Source organism: Charadrius vociferus, unplaced genomic scaffold (genome assembly GCF_000708025.1).
Source record: "Charadrius vociferus isolate BGI_N301 unplaced genomic scaffold, ASM70802v2 scaffold261, whole genome shotgun sequence".
In the NCBI taxonomy this organism is placed as follows: Eukaryota; Metazoa; Chordata; class Aves; order Charadriiformes; family Charadriidae; genus Charadrius; species Charadrius vociferus.
In genome coordinates this window covers 3,968,796-3,985,381 of record NW_009646856.1, presented here as the reverse complement: position 1 = coordinate 3,985,381, position 16,586 = coordinate 3,968,796, and the positions used below count along the sequence as shown (strand labels likewise).

The 16,586-nt window shown below is 37.8% G+C and overlaps 1 protein-coding gene across 1 annotated transcript in view; it reads right to left on the bottom strand.

Moving 5' to 3' along the window:
- Window positions 1-16,586, bottom strand: part of USH2A (Usher syndrome 2A (autosomal recessive, mild)) — a 394,584-nt gene that overhangs the window by 299,072 nt on the left and 78,926 nt on the right. The window contains 5 exon segments of the mRNA XM_009894321.1: window positions 70-227; window positions 1,445-1,717; window positions 4,514-5,008; window positions 8,457-8,615; window positions 12,602-12,765. Coding sequence (XP_009892623.1) covers window positions 70-227; window positions 1,445-1,717; window positions 4,514-5,008; window positions 8,457-8,615; window positions 12,602-12,765 — 1,249 coding nt within the window.

The following is a 16,586-nucleotide window of genomic DNA, read 5'->3' as shown; positions in this document are numbered from 1 at the left end:
GAGGACAACAGACTTTATTAATTTTACTATTACCAGTTAAGAAAAACTTAATGTAACTAACAACAATACCTGCACAAATGGTGGCAAGAACAGCTGTTCTGTCATCAAACTGATGCTGTATCCCATCACATCTCCTCTTGCTAAATTATCTTCAGGTTTTTCCCATGACACATTGAGGGAATATGGTGAAAGAGGGAACACTGATGGAGGCGGCATGAACACTGGGGCTGAAATCAAATTAATACAGTAACATTCATAAAATAAGAGAGCAATGTGTGCAATCCAAGCTTTCTCACCGTATTTGTAAAACACCATTTCAGACAGTCTTTCCTTTTTCTTTTTTAACCTTATTTTCAAGTCTAACAGGAATTTTCAGGTTATTTTGATAGCACATAAGAAGTACCTCACCCATGATTCTCCTGTTTTCTACACTGGTGATGAGTGCAGAATAAAACTCTGCCTATGCCTTCAAAGAAATACTAATCGGCACTAAAGTCCTAACTCCTGTAGCAGGTAGGAAAGTACATCCAAATGAAAAAGTCTTGAAGAAAAACTTCATGCAACCTGGGAAAAAACTGATAAAAGCAAAAAGTGTTCAATACTTCAGCATCTTAAAAGCAATTTTGTTTGCTAGGCCAGTTTGAAATTAACATGTCTCTCACTTCTTACAAAACAGTTCCCCTGTCTTCCGTAGTAAATCTGTAAAAGGATTGTTTGCGCTGCAGTTAAATCCCCACCTGATTACTCTGTAATAATAGGATACCAACTCATAGCACTTCTGCTACGTACAAACAACACACTAATGGACCTCTTCCCAAATACAATTTAACACTTTTATAACATATAGTATTTAAGAACAGATAAGCACAAAGACTCATTTTGAAAGGGGAATTAGTTTAGCCTGCTGTTTTGCAGGAGCAAATGACTGAGGACATGATTTTCAAGCTAACAGCAAACAAAAGCATCAGTGATGTAATGGAGATGTTTTACTGCAAAACATAGGCTTTGTCAGCCAAAAAGCCTTAGATTTCTAATGAATGCATTAAAATAAATAGCTGTAATTTCAAATAATATGTCAAGTGGCAAGCCCTTTTGAAAAAAAAAATCTGAAGAGAAGGGTCATAATAAGAGCCTTTGTGAACTGGTTAAACTAGTGAAAAAAATGGTCCATATTATGACACTTGGCCCCCATAAAAGCCTATGAAAAGTTTCAAGCACTATACTCCTGAAAAGGTAACCCTCTCAAGTTCTTAAAAAAACTGTTTTGTAAACAATGAAAACCTCAGTTCAGGAAAACTCATTAGAACCTCCTTTCTGAATATATGTACTTTCTTGGACAACATTCCTGATTCACACCAACTGTTAATACATTTGTGACAAAACCAGTATTTTTTCATGTTTTCTCCCTTTAAAGAACACATAAATAAAAACTGGGAAAACTTACCAGCCTCTCCTGTTCGTCCTGATATCCAGTCTGAAGATACACTACCTGCCATGTTTACTGCTAGCACATAGAATTCATACTCCGTGAATGGCTCCAGATCAGTGACTGTGGTACTGGTCTGTGGTGGGGCCAGGGCATTTTCATTAGCAGACTCCATAACTGGTTGAGGACTGAGCCATCCACTGCTTTGGAAAATACGAATTTCAGGTGGAAGAATGTTCCCAGGCGGTTTTAATTTTTTTCTCATGTAAAGTTCATATCTTATAATTATGCCTAGAGAAAAAAGCCAGAAAAATTAGTACGATTAAATGATTTCTAGAGTTCTACTAAAATACCTGCACCAATATACTTAGAGCTAAAAATCAATCAGTTGACATCATAGAAAATATAGCACAAGAAGTTTTCCTCATTTCTGCTATTTTCATCCAAACACACACTTTGGCATTTCTTGCATTACACTGTTTATTTCCTCCTCTGTGCAATTTTGGGATTTGAAAACAAATGGCTGGATTACAGGTGGAGTTCTACTGCCATCACTGGAATACAATTTCTTAAAGTTCTGATCAAATGCTACTGGAAACTACTTCAGGTCTCTGATTTTCAAAAGGATATTTAAATGTTTTGATTTTTTTATTTTATTTATTTATTTTTTTACACAATGGGTGGGGAATTTTTGAGTTTAATGCTAACCTTTTAGAACATACTACTAGGATAGGAGATACATGTGTGTGTCAGTTTTCCATCAATGTAAACTTATTACGTACGCCGGAAGGTCTCATCACTTTGGAAAAATGCTTCCAGTATCGTGGCATGAAGTGATACAGGATCTAGGCTGGATGGTGGAAGCAGTTTAACTACACAAATAGACTGTAAGAAAGCTGACTGGAGATTTCGCAAATGGAAAAGAGGAGAAAAATTGCAAAGCCAGGAGACAGTTAACAACCATATAATGTATATATTTGGGGCTGTATTCATGCAGAGAATTGGAGACGTTGCTTGGGAGAAACAGCTTCCCTCTGTCTTTGGAAAGACCAGGAAATCCGACCAGACCTCAAAAGAAATATGACAGCATTGCTTAAATCTGCCTGTGCTGACAATTACACTCATGTAATGGTGATGGAGTAAACTATGAAGAGTACAGGTTATGGGTTGAGGGAAAAGTGCTAACAGCAAATACCGTGACCTGCACTGTAGGAACTGCCCCTCTAAAAACACGCAGGAACTCTTGTGCGGGCATTCTTCCTGTCTGATCTGGTAACAGCTGGCAAATGAAATGTTTGAAGGGAAAACTGAGCCCCCCATACACAGATGCCCACTTCGTGATGACCAAAATCCTTGGTTTTGCATGCACAAATATTTGTGCATGTAAGTGCAAGTTCACAAAGCTCCGTTGCACATATATTAAAAGATAAAGTGTTTACCAGTAAAGTCTGTGGCATCACAAAAGTATCCTGCAACAGCTGTGTTCTCAGTTTCAAAAATCTAAAATATTATTACGCAAGTTAGACCAGCAACTCTTGGCAATCGCCTAATCCCTAACAAAGTTATACTGGTAATGGAATTAGCTACTACACATGACGGATGGTTTTAAAAACAGACTTCTCTGTTAATTTTTAGATATTTTTTTTCCGTAACTGTTATCTGCTTATTTATTCTTTGTAAAGCAATATCACCACATCTGTCTGAAGTAGGTGATCTGGCAAATTAGGAAAAAATTAATTTTACTGTAAATGTTTAATTATACATGTGATTTTTGCTGCAGCAGATGCCACTAAGGGCTAAGTCCTGGACTAAACGTGTCCAATTGGAGTTCTGGACTGCAAAAGAATAAAACATAGATTCTGAGGACACATGTAGGTGAGCGGACAGCGAGCTAGACTGAGAACTGGCTGAATGACAAAGCTCAGAGGGCTGAGATCAGCAGCACAGAGTCTAGTTGGAGGCCTGTAACTAGCAGTGTTCCCCAGGGGTCAGTACCGGGTCCAGTCTTGTTCAACATATTCATCAATGACCTGGATGAGGGGACAGAGTATACCCTCAGCAAGTTTGCTGATGACACACAACTGGGAAGAGTGGCTGACATGCCAGAAGGCTGTGCCGCCATTCAGGAGACCTGGAAAGGCTGGAGAGTTGGGCAGAGAGGAAACTAATGAAGCTCAACAAGGGCAAGCATAGGGTCCTGCAGCTGGGGAAGAATAACCCCATGCACCAGTACACATTAGGGGTTGACCTGCTGGAAAGCAGCTCTGCAGAGAGTGACCTGGGAGTCCTGCTGGACAAGAAGTTGACCATGAGCCAGCAATGTGCCCTGGTGGCCAAGAAGGCCAATGGTCTCCCGGGGTGCATTAAAAAGAACATGGCCAGCAGGTCGAGGGAGGTCATCCTCCCCCTCTACTCTGCCCTGGTGAGGCCATTTATGGACTACTGTGTCCAGTTCTGGGCTCCCCAGTTCAAGAAAGGCAAGGAACTACTGGAGAGAGTCCAGTGGAAGGCTATGAAGATGATCAAAGGACTGGCGCATCTCTCTTATGAGGAAAGGCCGAGAGACCTGGGTCTGTTTAGCCTGGAGAAGAGAAGACTGAGAGGGGACCTCATCAATGCTTATAAATATCTAAAGGGCAGGTGTCAAGAGAATGGAGCCAGATTCTCTTCAGTGCTGCCCAGCGACAGGACAAGAGGCAACAGGCACAAACCAGAACACAGGAAATTCCGTCTCAACATGAGGAAAAACTTCTTTACTTTGAGGGTGACAGAGCACTGGAACAGGCTGCCCAGAGAGGCTGAAGAGTCTCCTTCTCTGGAGATATTCAAAACCCACCTGGTTGTGATCCTGTCCAACCTGCTCTAGGTGAACCTGCTTTGGCAGGGTGGTTGGACTAGATGATCTCCGAAGGTCCCTTCCAACACCTACCATTCTGTGATATACCGCCAGACAGACAAATTCAGACAACGCCTTACCTCATTCTCAGTCTCACGTCACAAGGATAAGGATATTCTAATCAGATTTGGGAATATGCTGCTTTTTCTTTGCACAATCTATGACTTACAAAAGTAAATGCAATGTCCTACCGTTTGGTTTCTCAGGTGGTGACCATTCCACAGCCAGTTCTGTAGAGCTGATGATTTCTATCATTGGTGGGTGTAGCCCTTCTGGAGGAGCCTGTGCAGTAATTACTGTTACTGGCTGGCTCTTTAAGCAGCCTCCACTAGTACAACCTTGCACAGAAAAAACATACTTTGTAAATGGAATGAGATTCCAAATAATTGCTGAAGGTTTTAAGCCTTCATACTGACCACAAGGCTGAAGATCAGCCAAGCTAGTACATGTTAAAATGTATTTTTCTATGGGCCCAGAGTCATTGGAGAGGCTTGTCCAGTAAAGCAAAACAGAGTGGTGACTAACAGGAAAGACGGGATTTAAATGCAAGCTTCCTGTAGGTGTCCCAGATTTTGTTCTGTATGTCACTGAAGCACTTCTTGTAAAACCATGAACGTTGCTGGCTTGGACATAATAGGAATAGAAGGTATATGGAGATAACATGGTATCAGTGAAGGTCTGAACACCTAAAACAAAGAGATAAGAAGAAAATTGTATCAGTCTAACACATTAGAAATAATTTTAATTCGCATACTCAAAGTCTTTCCAGCCCTAATCCAAATTGCAAGATATTTATGCCCATTTGCATGCTTTTCTTGAGATCATTATGAACATTGTAGCTTCTCAACTTTTTTATTTTTTAAGAGGGGAAAAAAACCCTCCCCTTTTCCCTTTATCATCTTTCACTGCACACTGGCATCACTAAAGAAATTTTTCCACTTAATTTCTTCTAGTTCCCGATTTAGTCATAAACAAGATTAATACAAATATCTTCTTACACCTCCTTTGGTTGGAAATAATTATTTCAAATGTAATTCAGCATCGATATTGGTGATCTGATTTAGAAAAAAACCCAAAAGCATTCTGTAAATTTTCACACTTTTTTTTTTATTCATTTCATAGAATAAGACCAAATATTTCACCTTTCTATGCTTTCACTTCCTCACTTCTAAAACAGTGCTTAATAGTTAATTTGTAAAGCATTTGATCTTGGATGAAAAGTGAAACAGAAGTGCAAATAATTATTAAAAAGATATATCCAAAGCTTGTATTTACCTTCCTCACCCCCTACTTTCCATTACTTTAGTTAGCTTTTTAGCAGCCATGACCATGAATAACTTCAAAGTATATCCCAGAAGTAGTTGCACATCTTAGTCATCACAGCACAATGTGAATTTACGTACAGCTGTACCACTATACACTGTTTTGCCATAAGAAATAGTGAACATTGAGTAATATATTACATGCCAGAGCACAGATACTCTTAATCTTTTTCAAACCAAATGGAGACGACACAGCTATTTCCAAGTCTTCTCTGTACGTCTACACTGGCAAGACAGCCCTGAGTATACCTTAAAGAAGAGGACCAAAAATTATTACTATTGCTAGATATTCAACCCTTGACATTGTAGTACAAAAGCAGCCCAATAATTACTTCCAGTGCTTCAACTGCCTATATCTAGAACAACAAAACCAACAACGTGAGCTAGCACATTGTCTGGAACCAACAGGAAAGCTAGAACCTGCTCTAGAGCCAAGAAGCGGTCCTGAACAAACAAGTAAGCTAGAGTTAGACTATGGTCCTGAACCAACGAGGGAGCTAAACCATGATCCCACTCTGGAACCAGTAAGCAAACTGGAACCCAATCTAAAATGAACGAGTGATTTGGAACATCATCTGGACCCAACAAGTGAGCTGGACCATTATCCAGAACCACCTCCTTACAAAATGCCAACTCCAGAATTCATACCTGCTCTAGAAATGACTGCACCAAGGCCACCCTAGCTCTACAACCAACCAACCCCCAAAACCCAGCCTCTGGAACAGACAGACTCTAGGGGCTCTAGGGCCACAGGTCTAATGTCAAGAGCAAGCACATTGCTTTCCCCTTTTCAAGTACAGGGATCGGAACAGTCAAATCACCCAGAACGTTGATATCGTGTGCCAGAAAAATAACCAGCCCCATCTCAACATTACGAGAAAGTTCATTCAGTGTTGATGAACACTTGATCACCAGATGGTAAATTTATTTCACTAGGAATATAGGCTAGATAAAATTGGATAAAGCCAAAAGGTTCTACATTCCTCAGGTGAACAACTCCACCACGTACTTAGCTCCATTTATAAATAATTAGAACCAACATGACTTGGCATTAGAATTGTAAGTAACTTTGGGGCTTTTTTCCACATTTTAGCCAAGTATTTTGTTTTATCCTCAAGACAAGGACTGGTATCTCCTGAGCCTCTGGTTTCCCAGAGCAGTTAGGAAAACATTGTTTTAATTGGGCATTCTGCAATACTATCAGCCAGATCACCATGAAGATTTAGAAGATTGTTCTTAATTTTCCTTGGGAAGTTCAATGTTTCCATAAAACTCTCATTTAGTCATAAGATAATGTTCATCCAGTTGCACACTCGGCGCATTTCATAAGCATTACAAATTCCACATGGTACTGAGAAAAAAAGTAGCATTTTCAAAAGTTCTGACAGCATTAACAATGTATTCTTGATATTCAAACACCAGCAGATGATTTCACATCATTAATTAGGGGGATTGCCAGGAAACGTCAAAAACATCTTTTGAAACCAAATCCATGTTTCTACAAAATAACATTTTGTTAAATAGAAACATGCTAATGTCTTGTTATACAGCTAAACACATTCAGAATTTTTTACTCTCTACAGAGTATGTAGGCACAGTCATAAAATAACATCCTCAACAATGCACTCAGTTTCAAGCACATTACAGAGCACAAATTTATAACAACAAAGTATCATAGCTTTTCTTCAGAAATTAATTCATGTTTTTATTACAGTTAGGCTTATAAACCAAATTAAGGAATTAGAATATTTTCTATTGGCTCTCTAAAATTTTTTTGTAATATTTTTTTCTCTCCCCTCAATCACTTAACCCTATGCTTACATGGGGTCATATACCTTTCCTCACGGTACGTACTGCAGTGTCCAAAATCACAGCATAAGCCACAGAGTAATCAACTGTAACACAGCAGCATGCACCAGAACATAAAAATGCTAGGTTCATTGCAAAAGATCTGCGCTTCCAACTGAATAATAGTCTTTTTTTCTCTTTTTTTTTCCCCCCTCTAGGGTACATGCCAATAATTAGAAAGACCCAACTTCTGCAAAATATCAACGCTGCATTGGTATGAAAATGCAACAAACTAAAGAAGCTGCTAGAAATCAAACATGACTGGCATTAAAACACACCCATCCTCTTAAAAAACACTTGTGTGCCATATATACATAACAACAGTATCTAAATCCATCTCCTCTTCTTTGATAAGAGGATCAATAGTAGCACAAAATGGCCTTTCCAGCTAGGACAGAGTGTCGAATCCTTGAGGACTGCCTTCTGAGGATCCCTTTGCAAGCTTCAACATGAGAAAAGCAGTGCTGCTAAAGGCAAATCAGGAGCTACACTGATAGCTTAACAGAAGGTGCTAAAAGTTAGAGACCACAAAAAGCTTTCCTAATCTGTTAACAGTTTAAAACCAGGAGGATGAAAAAAGCGAGTTTAAGCACATTATGGCGGTCTCTTCCATTCACCCTAATTCTTTCTCTGGAACCTTGCCTTTTTTAGATTTTGAAGCCTCTGTATATTTGCAAGGAATACTTTTGGTGAGTCGAATTAAAGGTTTTCAGATTAAAAAGTAAAAAATTATCAGCCATTTTGGGTCACTCAGTATGCCAGATTTTAGATTGGAGTATTCAATTCTTTCAAACAAAATAAATAACACAGAACAGTAACTCACTAAAGGAATATAGAATAATGTATCCAAAATCACACCAAATTATAATGACAGAAACAAGAAATAATTAAGAAAAATTGCACATCTACATAGATATGTACACAAACACAGAATCTTTGACATCACCTTTCTATAAATACTCACTATAAGGGTAGGAGTCTTCGGTTGTATAAATTTCAGCCTCATCCCTGTACAGCTGGTAAGTAAGCCTGTTAGAATTTGGAGAGTCAGGAGGACTCCAAGAAAGACTGATAACAGAGGAATTGAGAACTTCTCCTGTAGGAGGAGGTTGCTGGAGTGGAGCTAAAACATACACAAAAGCACAGGATGTAAAAATGAAGGTAATCAATAATCACACCAATTTAAATAAAAATGCAAAGAACCTGCTGAGTTTTCTTCAAAGAAAAAACATCAAGTAAACATACAGTCACTCAGGCAAGACATTAATAGACTAATCTGATCCATCCAAATGCTCTCCAAAGCTTTTTTCCCAAGTATATGAAGCAAATTTATACATTTAATCAAATTATAATAATAAATAAATTTAATTCCCCTTTCTCCCCAAATTAAAGTAAGCACACCACAGTTTTCCAAACTTTTTTTTTTTAAATTTATATAAAACAGGAACATGCTGTCAGGTCACATTATTGAAGTCTATAGTTCAATTATAATTTATTTTTTCCAGAGGATTTAGTCCATTTTAGCATAGGCCAGGTGTAACTTCCTCTATTAGAATAGAAATGGGAAGTCCAACTAACTACAAATTTTACTGAAGTGTTACAATAAGCCTACTTAATTAAATGACAAAAAACAAAGGAGCAAATCTTGAAGGTTCTTTAGGCAATTCCCTTCCATTTATTTCCAATGAAATCTAAATCAAAGAGAGTGAGGTGTCTAACATTTTAAGAAATCAGCTTGAGATTCTTATTTACCAAAATACCACTCTGCTATCACCTCCATTAACTTTGGAAAATGTGCTATTAATTGCACCAGTATCAATAAAGAGAAAAACAAACATGAAGTTCACAGGCCAAAAGTCTCACGTTTTCAGCAAAATGAAAGTCCCTCCTATGTCCCTCTTGTAACCCAGCGGCATGATCACGATCCTTTCTAAGATAATGGCTATTACTCCAAAATTAAACTTTATATGCATAAATGTACACAGAAATATATACACACGTGCACATAAACATATTTATGTTATTCAAGTCAGGGCCCGAGCCCATATCCTGCTATGAGGTCTCCAGCCAGCCTGTTGCAGCAAGGAAAGCTCTGCCCTCTGACCCTCAGCACACCGTGCATTAGCCGAGAAGACGACTGGTCTGTTTTGGCAGCTAGAAATTGCTACAGCTTGACTCAAAGGCGGATTATGCCATTTCCCTACCCTCCTTACCAAGGGAGGGAAAAACAGGGGAGCGCGGATCTAGAGGAAAACATTTTGCTCAACATTTGAGAATAGCAGAGGGCAGTACAAATAAAAAAATAAAAAATAAAAAAATCAACATCCAGAGTAAGCTATCAGGAGCTGGATCCAGAACCACCCAATAAGCTTTTCTTGCTTACATTAAGCGTGGCTTTTCATGAATTTTTTCTCCTTGTGTTTATAAACTATCATCATCTTCACTATGTGGATATTTTCTTTATACACACCATTCATCAAAAGTTAATTATAAAAATCTGTTCAGCCAAGCTAACAAGAGACAAGAAGCAAAGACTGAAGCTGCAGACAAAAAACAACATGAGGATCTCAAGCCACACAAGCGATAGATGTAGAGACTTACGCCAGCATCAGTGCGTAATGTTACATCTGAGTTTTTAAAACAAATCTAAAATGTGAGTTGAAGCTCTTTATTTAAAGAAAGACCATGAAAATCCCTGCTCCTACCGCAGTCTCCCTGCCAAGAAATAGCAGAAAATATTTCTAGAGTTCATTGGATTGAACAGAATACAATCATCATCTCCCATTAGAAAGCATAGGTTGTTTTGCTGCCAATCTAGAGCTTCTGAGTTCAGCTCAGTTAGGAAGTGAACGTATGCTGAAGTGTCTACAGGAGTAAAGTTGAAGAGTCAAAGGAAACAGGTGCTCCTAAATCTTTTTTGGCATTTTTGAAAGTTTATCTCTATGTAATACATGCTTACAAGACCTAAGCAATCATACAAATTTACCAGCATTACTTTCATTCTCCATTCCCAGTCTCACACTGTTGCATATCACACCCCCATGTTTGCTGGTTTACATTTTAGATGTGTAAGCAAAGTACTGTGTTTCGGATTTTTTTATGGAGCATCTAAGATATTGTTGGGCAGGAAAATTCTAAGTAGGTCTTTTCCTTAAATAACATTATTTGGATCGTGACAGCAACTTATGCTTGCTTCCCTTGGCAAAGATTTATAACCAGTAACGACATGCGTCAACAAAACACTGCGTTGCAATGAAAATAACGACAACATCAAGCTAGGCAAAGCTCCACTCCTGTGCAACAAGTTAAAATATTTTGGTATGAATAACCAAAGAATTGCTATATCATTTATGTCCAGAAGAGGACTCCGCTTGTCATTTAGAATACTGCCTGATATGTTTTTTCTAACTAAAATCTATGATATTATTTATCTATGTCATATTATTATTAATCAATTTTATAGTTGAATTGCCATTGACCTTTATTCAATGTATATCCCAACATAAACTAACCTACTTATTTATGTTTGTAAAGCACTTTGAAGATGAACAGCATCATAAAAATGCCATGTATTATTATTTCATGTTCAGTTGAAACATCCTACATTTTTTAAAGAAACAACAAGCCAATCATCTATCTGCACAATGAATGGATACTATGCCTTCTACAGACGAGTATGGGGAGAAACAAAACAAAACTGTATCTAAACACTTCCTAAGTGAGGAAAAAAAATCCGTCTTTGAAAACAAACCAGTCTCTGTTCTATCCCATTTATAGCGCTGCCCATCTGTAATGGATATTATTGGAAATTTAAACTGATTTACAATGAAACACAAACAGGAATCAAATTGAGTGCTGTCTGTCCTTATAAACAAACTCTTTGTGCAGGTACATGTCTGCTTGCAAATCTATAGTGTGCACATATCACAATGATGAATGTCATATAAACACCTACCAGAACACACAAAAGAAATATTTTGTTGAAGGGGGACCCAGAAACACACTCCAGAGATCACTTGGGAATGTCTAACCCTGTCGTGGCATTAGACATGGCTACCTGGGCTAACTCGCACAGTAGGACCACTGTGGCCATTATTAATTAGGCCTGCTGACAGAAACGACCATCTAGCATCTGCAGAGTACATCATTCACTGGTTACATGACTTCCAAGGCTGGGCTGTTAATTGTGTACAGCGGTAGGGTGTGTCGCAAAAATGCAACACAACTTTTTCAGAATTAGCTACCCACACGGTTTGGCATCGCATGGTATGATGTCCTCAAAGCCTGTTTCTGAAAAATGAAGACAACTTAAAAATTTAGTTGTCTTATTACATACAATATTTTTTCTCTATTTCTTTAAAATCCCTGCCAGCTTAGTGACTATGCACCGGTGAGCAAATCTGAACATTTAATTTTGAGTACTTATGACACAAACAAAGGCTGAAATTGTGCCACCTCTTCATATCCAGACTCGTCGCGAGTGCAGATGTTCCATTGCAATTCATGGTTTGACCATCAACATAGCATTAGCCCCACCTCACACACGCTGATTTATGATGCTCTACTATGCTACGTCACATGTTTTCCCAAAGTGACTGAAAAAAAGCCTCAGGAGGAGAAAGGCAAAGCTACGCTGCACTGAGGAGAGGATTTTGACACAATTGCCAGGAGCAGGTCTTCAACAGACCTTTTGATCTTCAGACCTTCCGAAGACAGGTCCCCTGCCTCCTGCTAATGGCAGGAAAGGGGGCTAAGCTGTGAATTGTACAAATCCTACCGCATTTGTGTGACCAAAAGATGAACTCTGCATTGAGCACTACAAAGAACACGGTGGGAAGTGCAAGAGAACTATGAGCCGTTTCTTCTGCCCCGGGTTAGACTGCAAACATTAGCTGTGTGCACGACGTGAAGCATTCTGTACTTCCCTCTAGAAAACACTCCTAAGATACTCACAGTGAAAAATCACCCAAACTTCAGGGACCAGAAATGGGGGGGGAGAGAAAAAAGTCAAACCCAGTTTTAGTACTGCTGACCGAATTTAATACTCACTAAAACAACAAAAAACCATTAATTTGAAAAATATGCTTTTAAGACCCAACATCCACTTACTTTTACTGCAGCCAAATAGGTTGTGGACATCCAAATTACTAGCATCGGGAACACAGTTGTCACATTTCAAGCCAGTTACAAATTGTTTACAAACACACTGTCCAGTAACAAGATGACAAGTCCCACTAATGGCTCCTGCAGGATGACAATTACAGTGCTGACATCTACAAACAAAAACAAATCAAGGAAGTGATCAAAACACATTAACACTCCAGTTAAGCACAGTAGGGTTTTGTTTAAAAGATTCTTGGGTAACATAATTAAAAAATCATAAACAGTTCAGTAGTCTGAGACTCAGTAGAAAATGTATTAGCCCGATAAAAAAAAGTTACTTACAAAAAAAGGTGCTCATTATAAAAATAAACACTAACATCTCAAATGCCAGAATAATATTCTAATTTAGATAAAAACTGCTTAGAATTTAAAGAACTTTTATATATATTGATTCATAGACAAACTGGGTAATAATGTTTGGTAATAACCACATTATGCACTCAGTCCTGCTGCACTAACTCACACAACCTTCCTTGCAGAGCTGTAGAGTTCAGTGATACATGTGTAACCAGTTTCATAGGTTTCTGCACCAAATATGCAGCCTGCTAATTTAGATGAAACTAGGCTTTTGTTGAAAAAGAAATCAATTAATAATTTCTTGTCCACAAAGGCAACCTGAAGTTGAAAAAAAAAAAAAAAAAGACATAACACGCTGCAAATAAAGGAGAATGAATGTAGACAAAAATTGGGAGAGAAAACCTCAGATTAAACCAGTGAAAGAAAACAAAATACCAGAAATATTAATATTATAACAGAAAGTATATTTTCTTTGCAGCCTGATGGACAAAACTGAAAACAACAAAAAAGAATATTTAACTAAATATGTAAATGAATTTTTTTTTTTTATTAAAAAGAACAAAAAAATTTAAAAGCATTGGTATCACAAATGCCACATTTCAATTCTGTAAATCTCAGGCATCAGTAGAGTACATTCAGGATTAATTTGTGGTTTGGGTTTTGCATGTGAAATCTCTCGCAATCAACTTATTTTTCACTAGATATACGATTTCCCCACTGACATTCATTTATAGCAGGGATACCAATGTCAGATTATGCAAATATTCAAAGACTCAAAACATCTCAGAATTTAAGCAAATCAATTTTTCCCTTACTGCAAATACTGTTATGCTGCCCATTGCGATACAGACCACCATTATTAGTCATAACAGAGTCAACCACGGCAAATAAAACTTCTCACTTTAGATTCTAATTTCACTATATTTTAATTGCTGCAGACCAAAAGTATTTTGAACAAAACATGGAGTGGGAGAAATGTGGAACTGTACAGCACAGCTAAAACATACTGGGAAATCTACACTTCACTCATAAGCAACATCAGCCTTGAGGGAATCTTAAATTACTCCAGATGCCAGGTCCCAAGATGATGAAGCAGCAAAAAGACCTTGGAGGAGCCCAAGGGAGAGACAGTCATGCCATGTCCCCTTTGCTCCGCTAACCCTAAGACTAGACAAGAGCTGTTGATTTATATTTGGGTGGTCTTTCCTTGGCCAGTTTCACCAGATCCAAGGAAATAGGTGGTGGTGTCTTTACATGAGTTACTTTTTGCCATTTTCTCAGTCATCACCGTCACCTTGGATCTATCTTTACTATCTTTACTTTTCTATCAATACGAAGGCAGAAATAAAAGTGAGTTCAGTTATGTTTTAGGTATCAGCTTTTTAAGGCAAGGGAGAGGGGAGGGGAAGGTGGAAACTGTTTTCACATTAGGACACTAAAATCCAGGTCAATAATCAGTGAAATAGACATTAAATGTGACAGATTTTTAAACAAGTTTAAGAAAACTCTTCACATACATTTTCTGCCCATCATAGAGCTCTCTGTATTAGAGTTCCTTTACTCTACACAGCAGCTTGTGCTGTGTGATCTCCTGGGTAATCATTCAACACCCTTAAAAAGGCTGATAAAAGCTAAAGCTGCAAAATAAGCTGCAAATTTGTTTTATGGACTAATATTCTTTTGGGAATAAATAAAATACATTCTCTCTTGGAAACCACTATACTGTAGTTTGCTCTCTTTTATAGTCAAGAGAAAAGGGCAATTTTTTCAAACTGTATTAAGTCTTTTCATCTGTAGACAGTGCATCCAAATCCCCCTTCAAACAGAGGTTTTGTTTAGACTATTTAAATGTCATGACTGAAAAAAACAGTTTAGTCAGAGAAAAAATGAAGACAGAATTATTTGCCCAGTAAGATAGTAATTTATTATTTCATCATTTCATTACACGTATATATTTAGTACATATTTTGATGTGTGGAGGGTGTTAACAAAACTGTCTCAGTAGATTAACAGTAAAAGACAAGCTTCTCTTACTGCTCCTGTATATTACCGCACCTCTTACGAATACGGGTCCCCTGAGCATTCCAGTTTTCATTATCATTCACACACGAGACAATCAAACTCTCATACACGTACAGTCACAGTAATAGTTCCCAGTGCCTGGCAGGGTGGGGCTGCTGCTTTCTGCTTGTTGCATTTTCGTCTAGGAAAAGCGTAGGCTCCCTACCTCCACCTATACTGAATTAGGCTCCAGATCCCGCAAACAACAGCATACGTGTCATCCTGCTTTGTTCCAGAGGATTACGCGTTACATTTGTCTCATCACGTGCATCCTTTTCTTAAACTGCAGAACGCTAGAACTGGCTTTGTTGCTATGCACAGTTCATGCTTTTCAGTCAGCATGAAGGATTCAGTCAATTAAGGCTTTTTAAAAAAGTAACTAATTCTTTGACACTTTCCATCACGTAAGAAATATTTTCAGCGCCCTTGCTAAATGCTACTTCTTCAAGATACTCCGAGTCAAATATATTGGAGTTTTATTAAAACAGAATTATATACAATCAAAGAAAACAGACTTTTAAAACATGGAAAGAGAAATGTCAGGCCAAGATGAATTGCAATATTGATTTTGTGAGGATAAATGGTTTTTGTAATATTAATATAGAGAAACCTTTATTACATTGACTCTCTAGGTGCAGTTAGAGCCTCTCCAGCAATCTGTTTAAAATCTTCATTTTTCATCCTTATGGGAAAACCTCACTTGCTAAATGGATTTCATAAACAGTAATCTGTCAAGACATATATATATAGATAAACAATTTGTGATGTTCATTGACCAGTTCATTAGAGTAAACAATACAGAGGTAAAGCATTTCAAATGTGTACCAATGCTCACAACGATTACAGATCTGTTCAGACCACTGCAACCACCCAGTGTTCCTAATTCTTTAATTGCTGAGGAAATTTTTCTGCTTCATAAGTTGAAATGCAATTAAAAAAGAAAAAAAACAACCAAACAAAACATAATACATTCCTCAGACTGAGAGAATTTTAAAGCCTCACAGACTCAGTGTGTCACGACTTTTGCTTCTTTTCTGCTATTGTGCCAAGACAGATACATCTTCGCCACTACAGATAGCTCATACCCTTTTTATTCTGTAACCACAGAGTCCTTAAAAGACACTTGAAGCAGGCACGGTTTAAATGACTTTGTAGAGAAAGAAAAAGCACATTACTCTTTTCAAGAAGATATTAACAGTTAAAGAAATGGATTAAAATAGATTAACAAATAAAGACTTGGATTATCATTTTCAGTGGATAAACGTTTCTGCCTGAGGAACAGAGGTGCACTGCCCCGAGTAGATGATAACCAAAAGGAAGCCAAGCATATGCAACACAACTTAATCATGTTAATGTACTACCGGAGCAGTCTTCAGTACTGTCATGAGGATTAAGTAGTATTAAGGCATTAAAGACAACTCTGATTCAAATTCCAGAACTGTAAAAACTTTCTATCTTTACAACAAGATCTGGATCTAGATAATTCTAGGTATTTCCATATTTTGAATTTCAGAAGACAGCTCAAAATGCAGGCAATTGAAGGCCAATATCTAGTTCATGAAAGCTGTTGCTT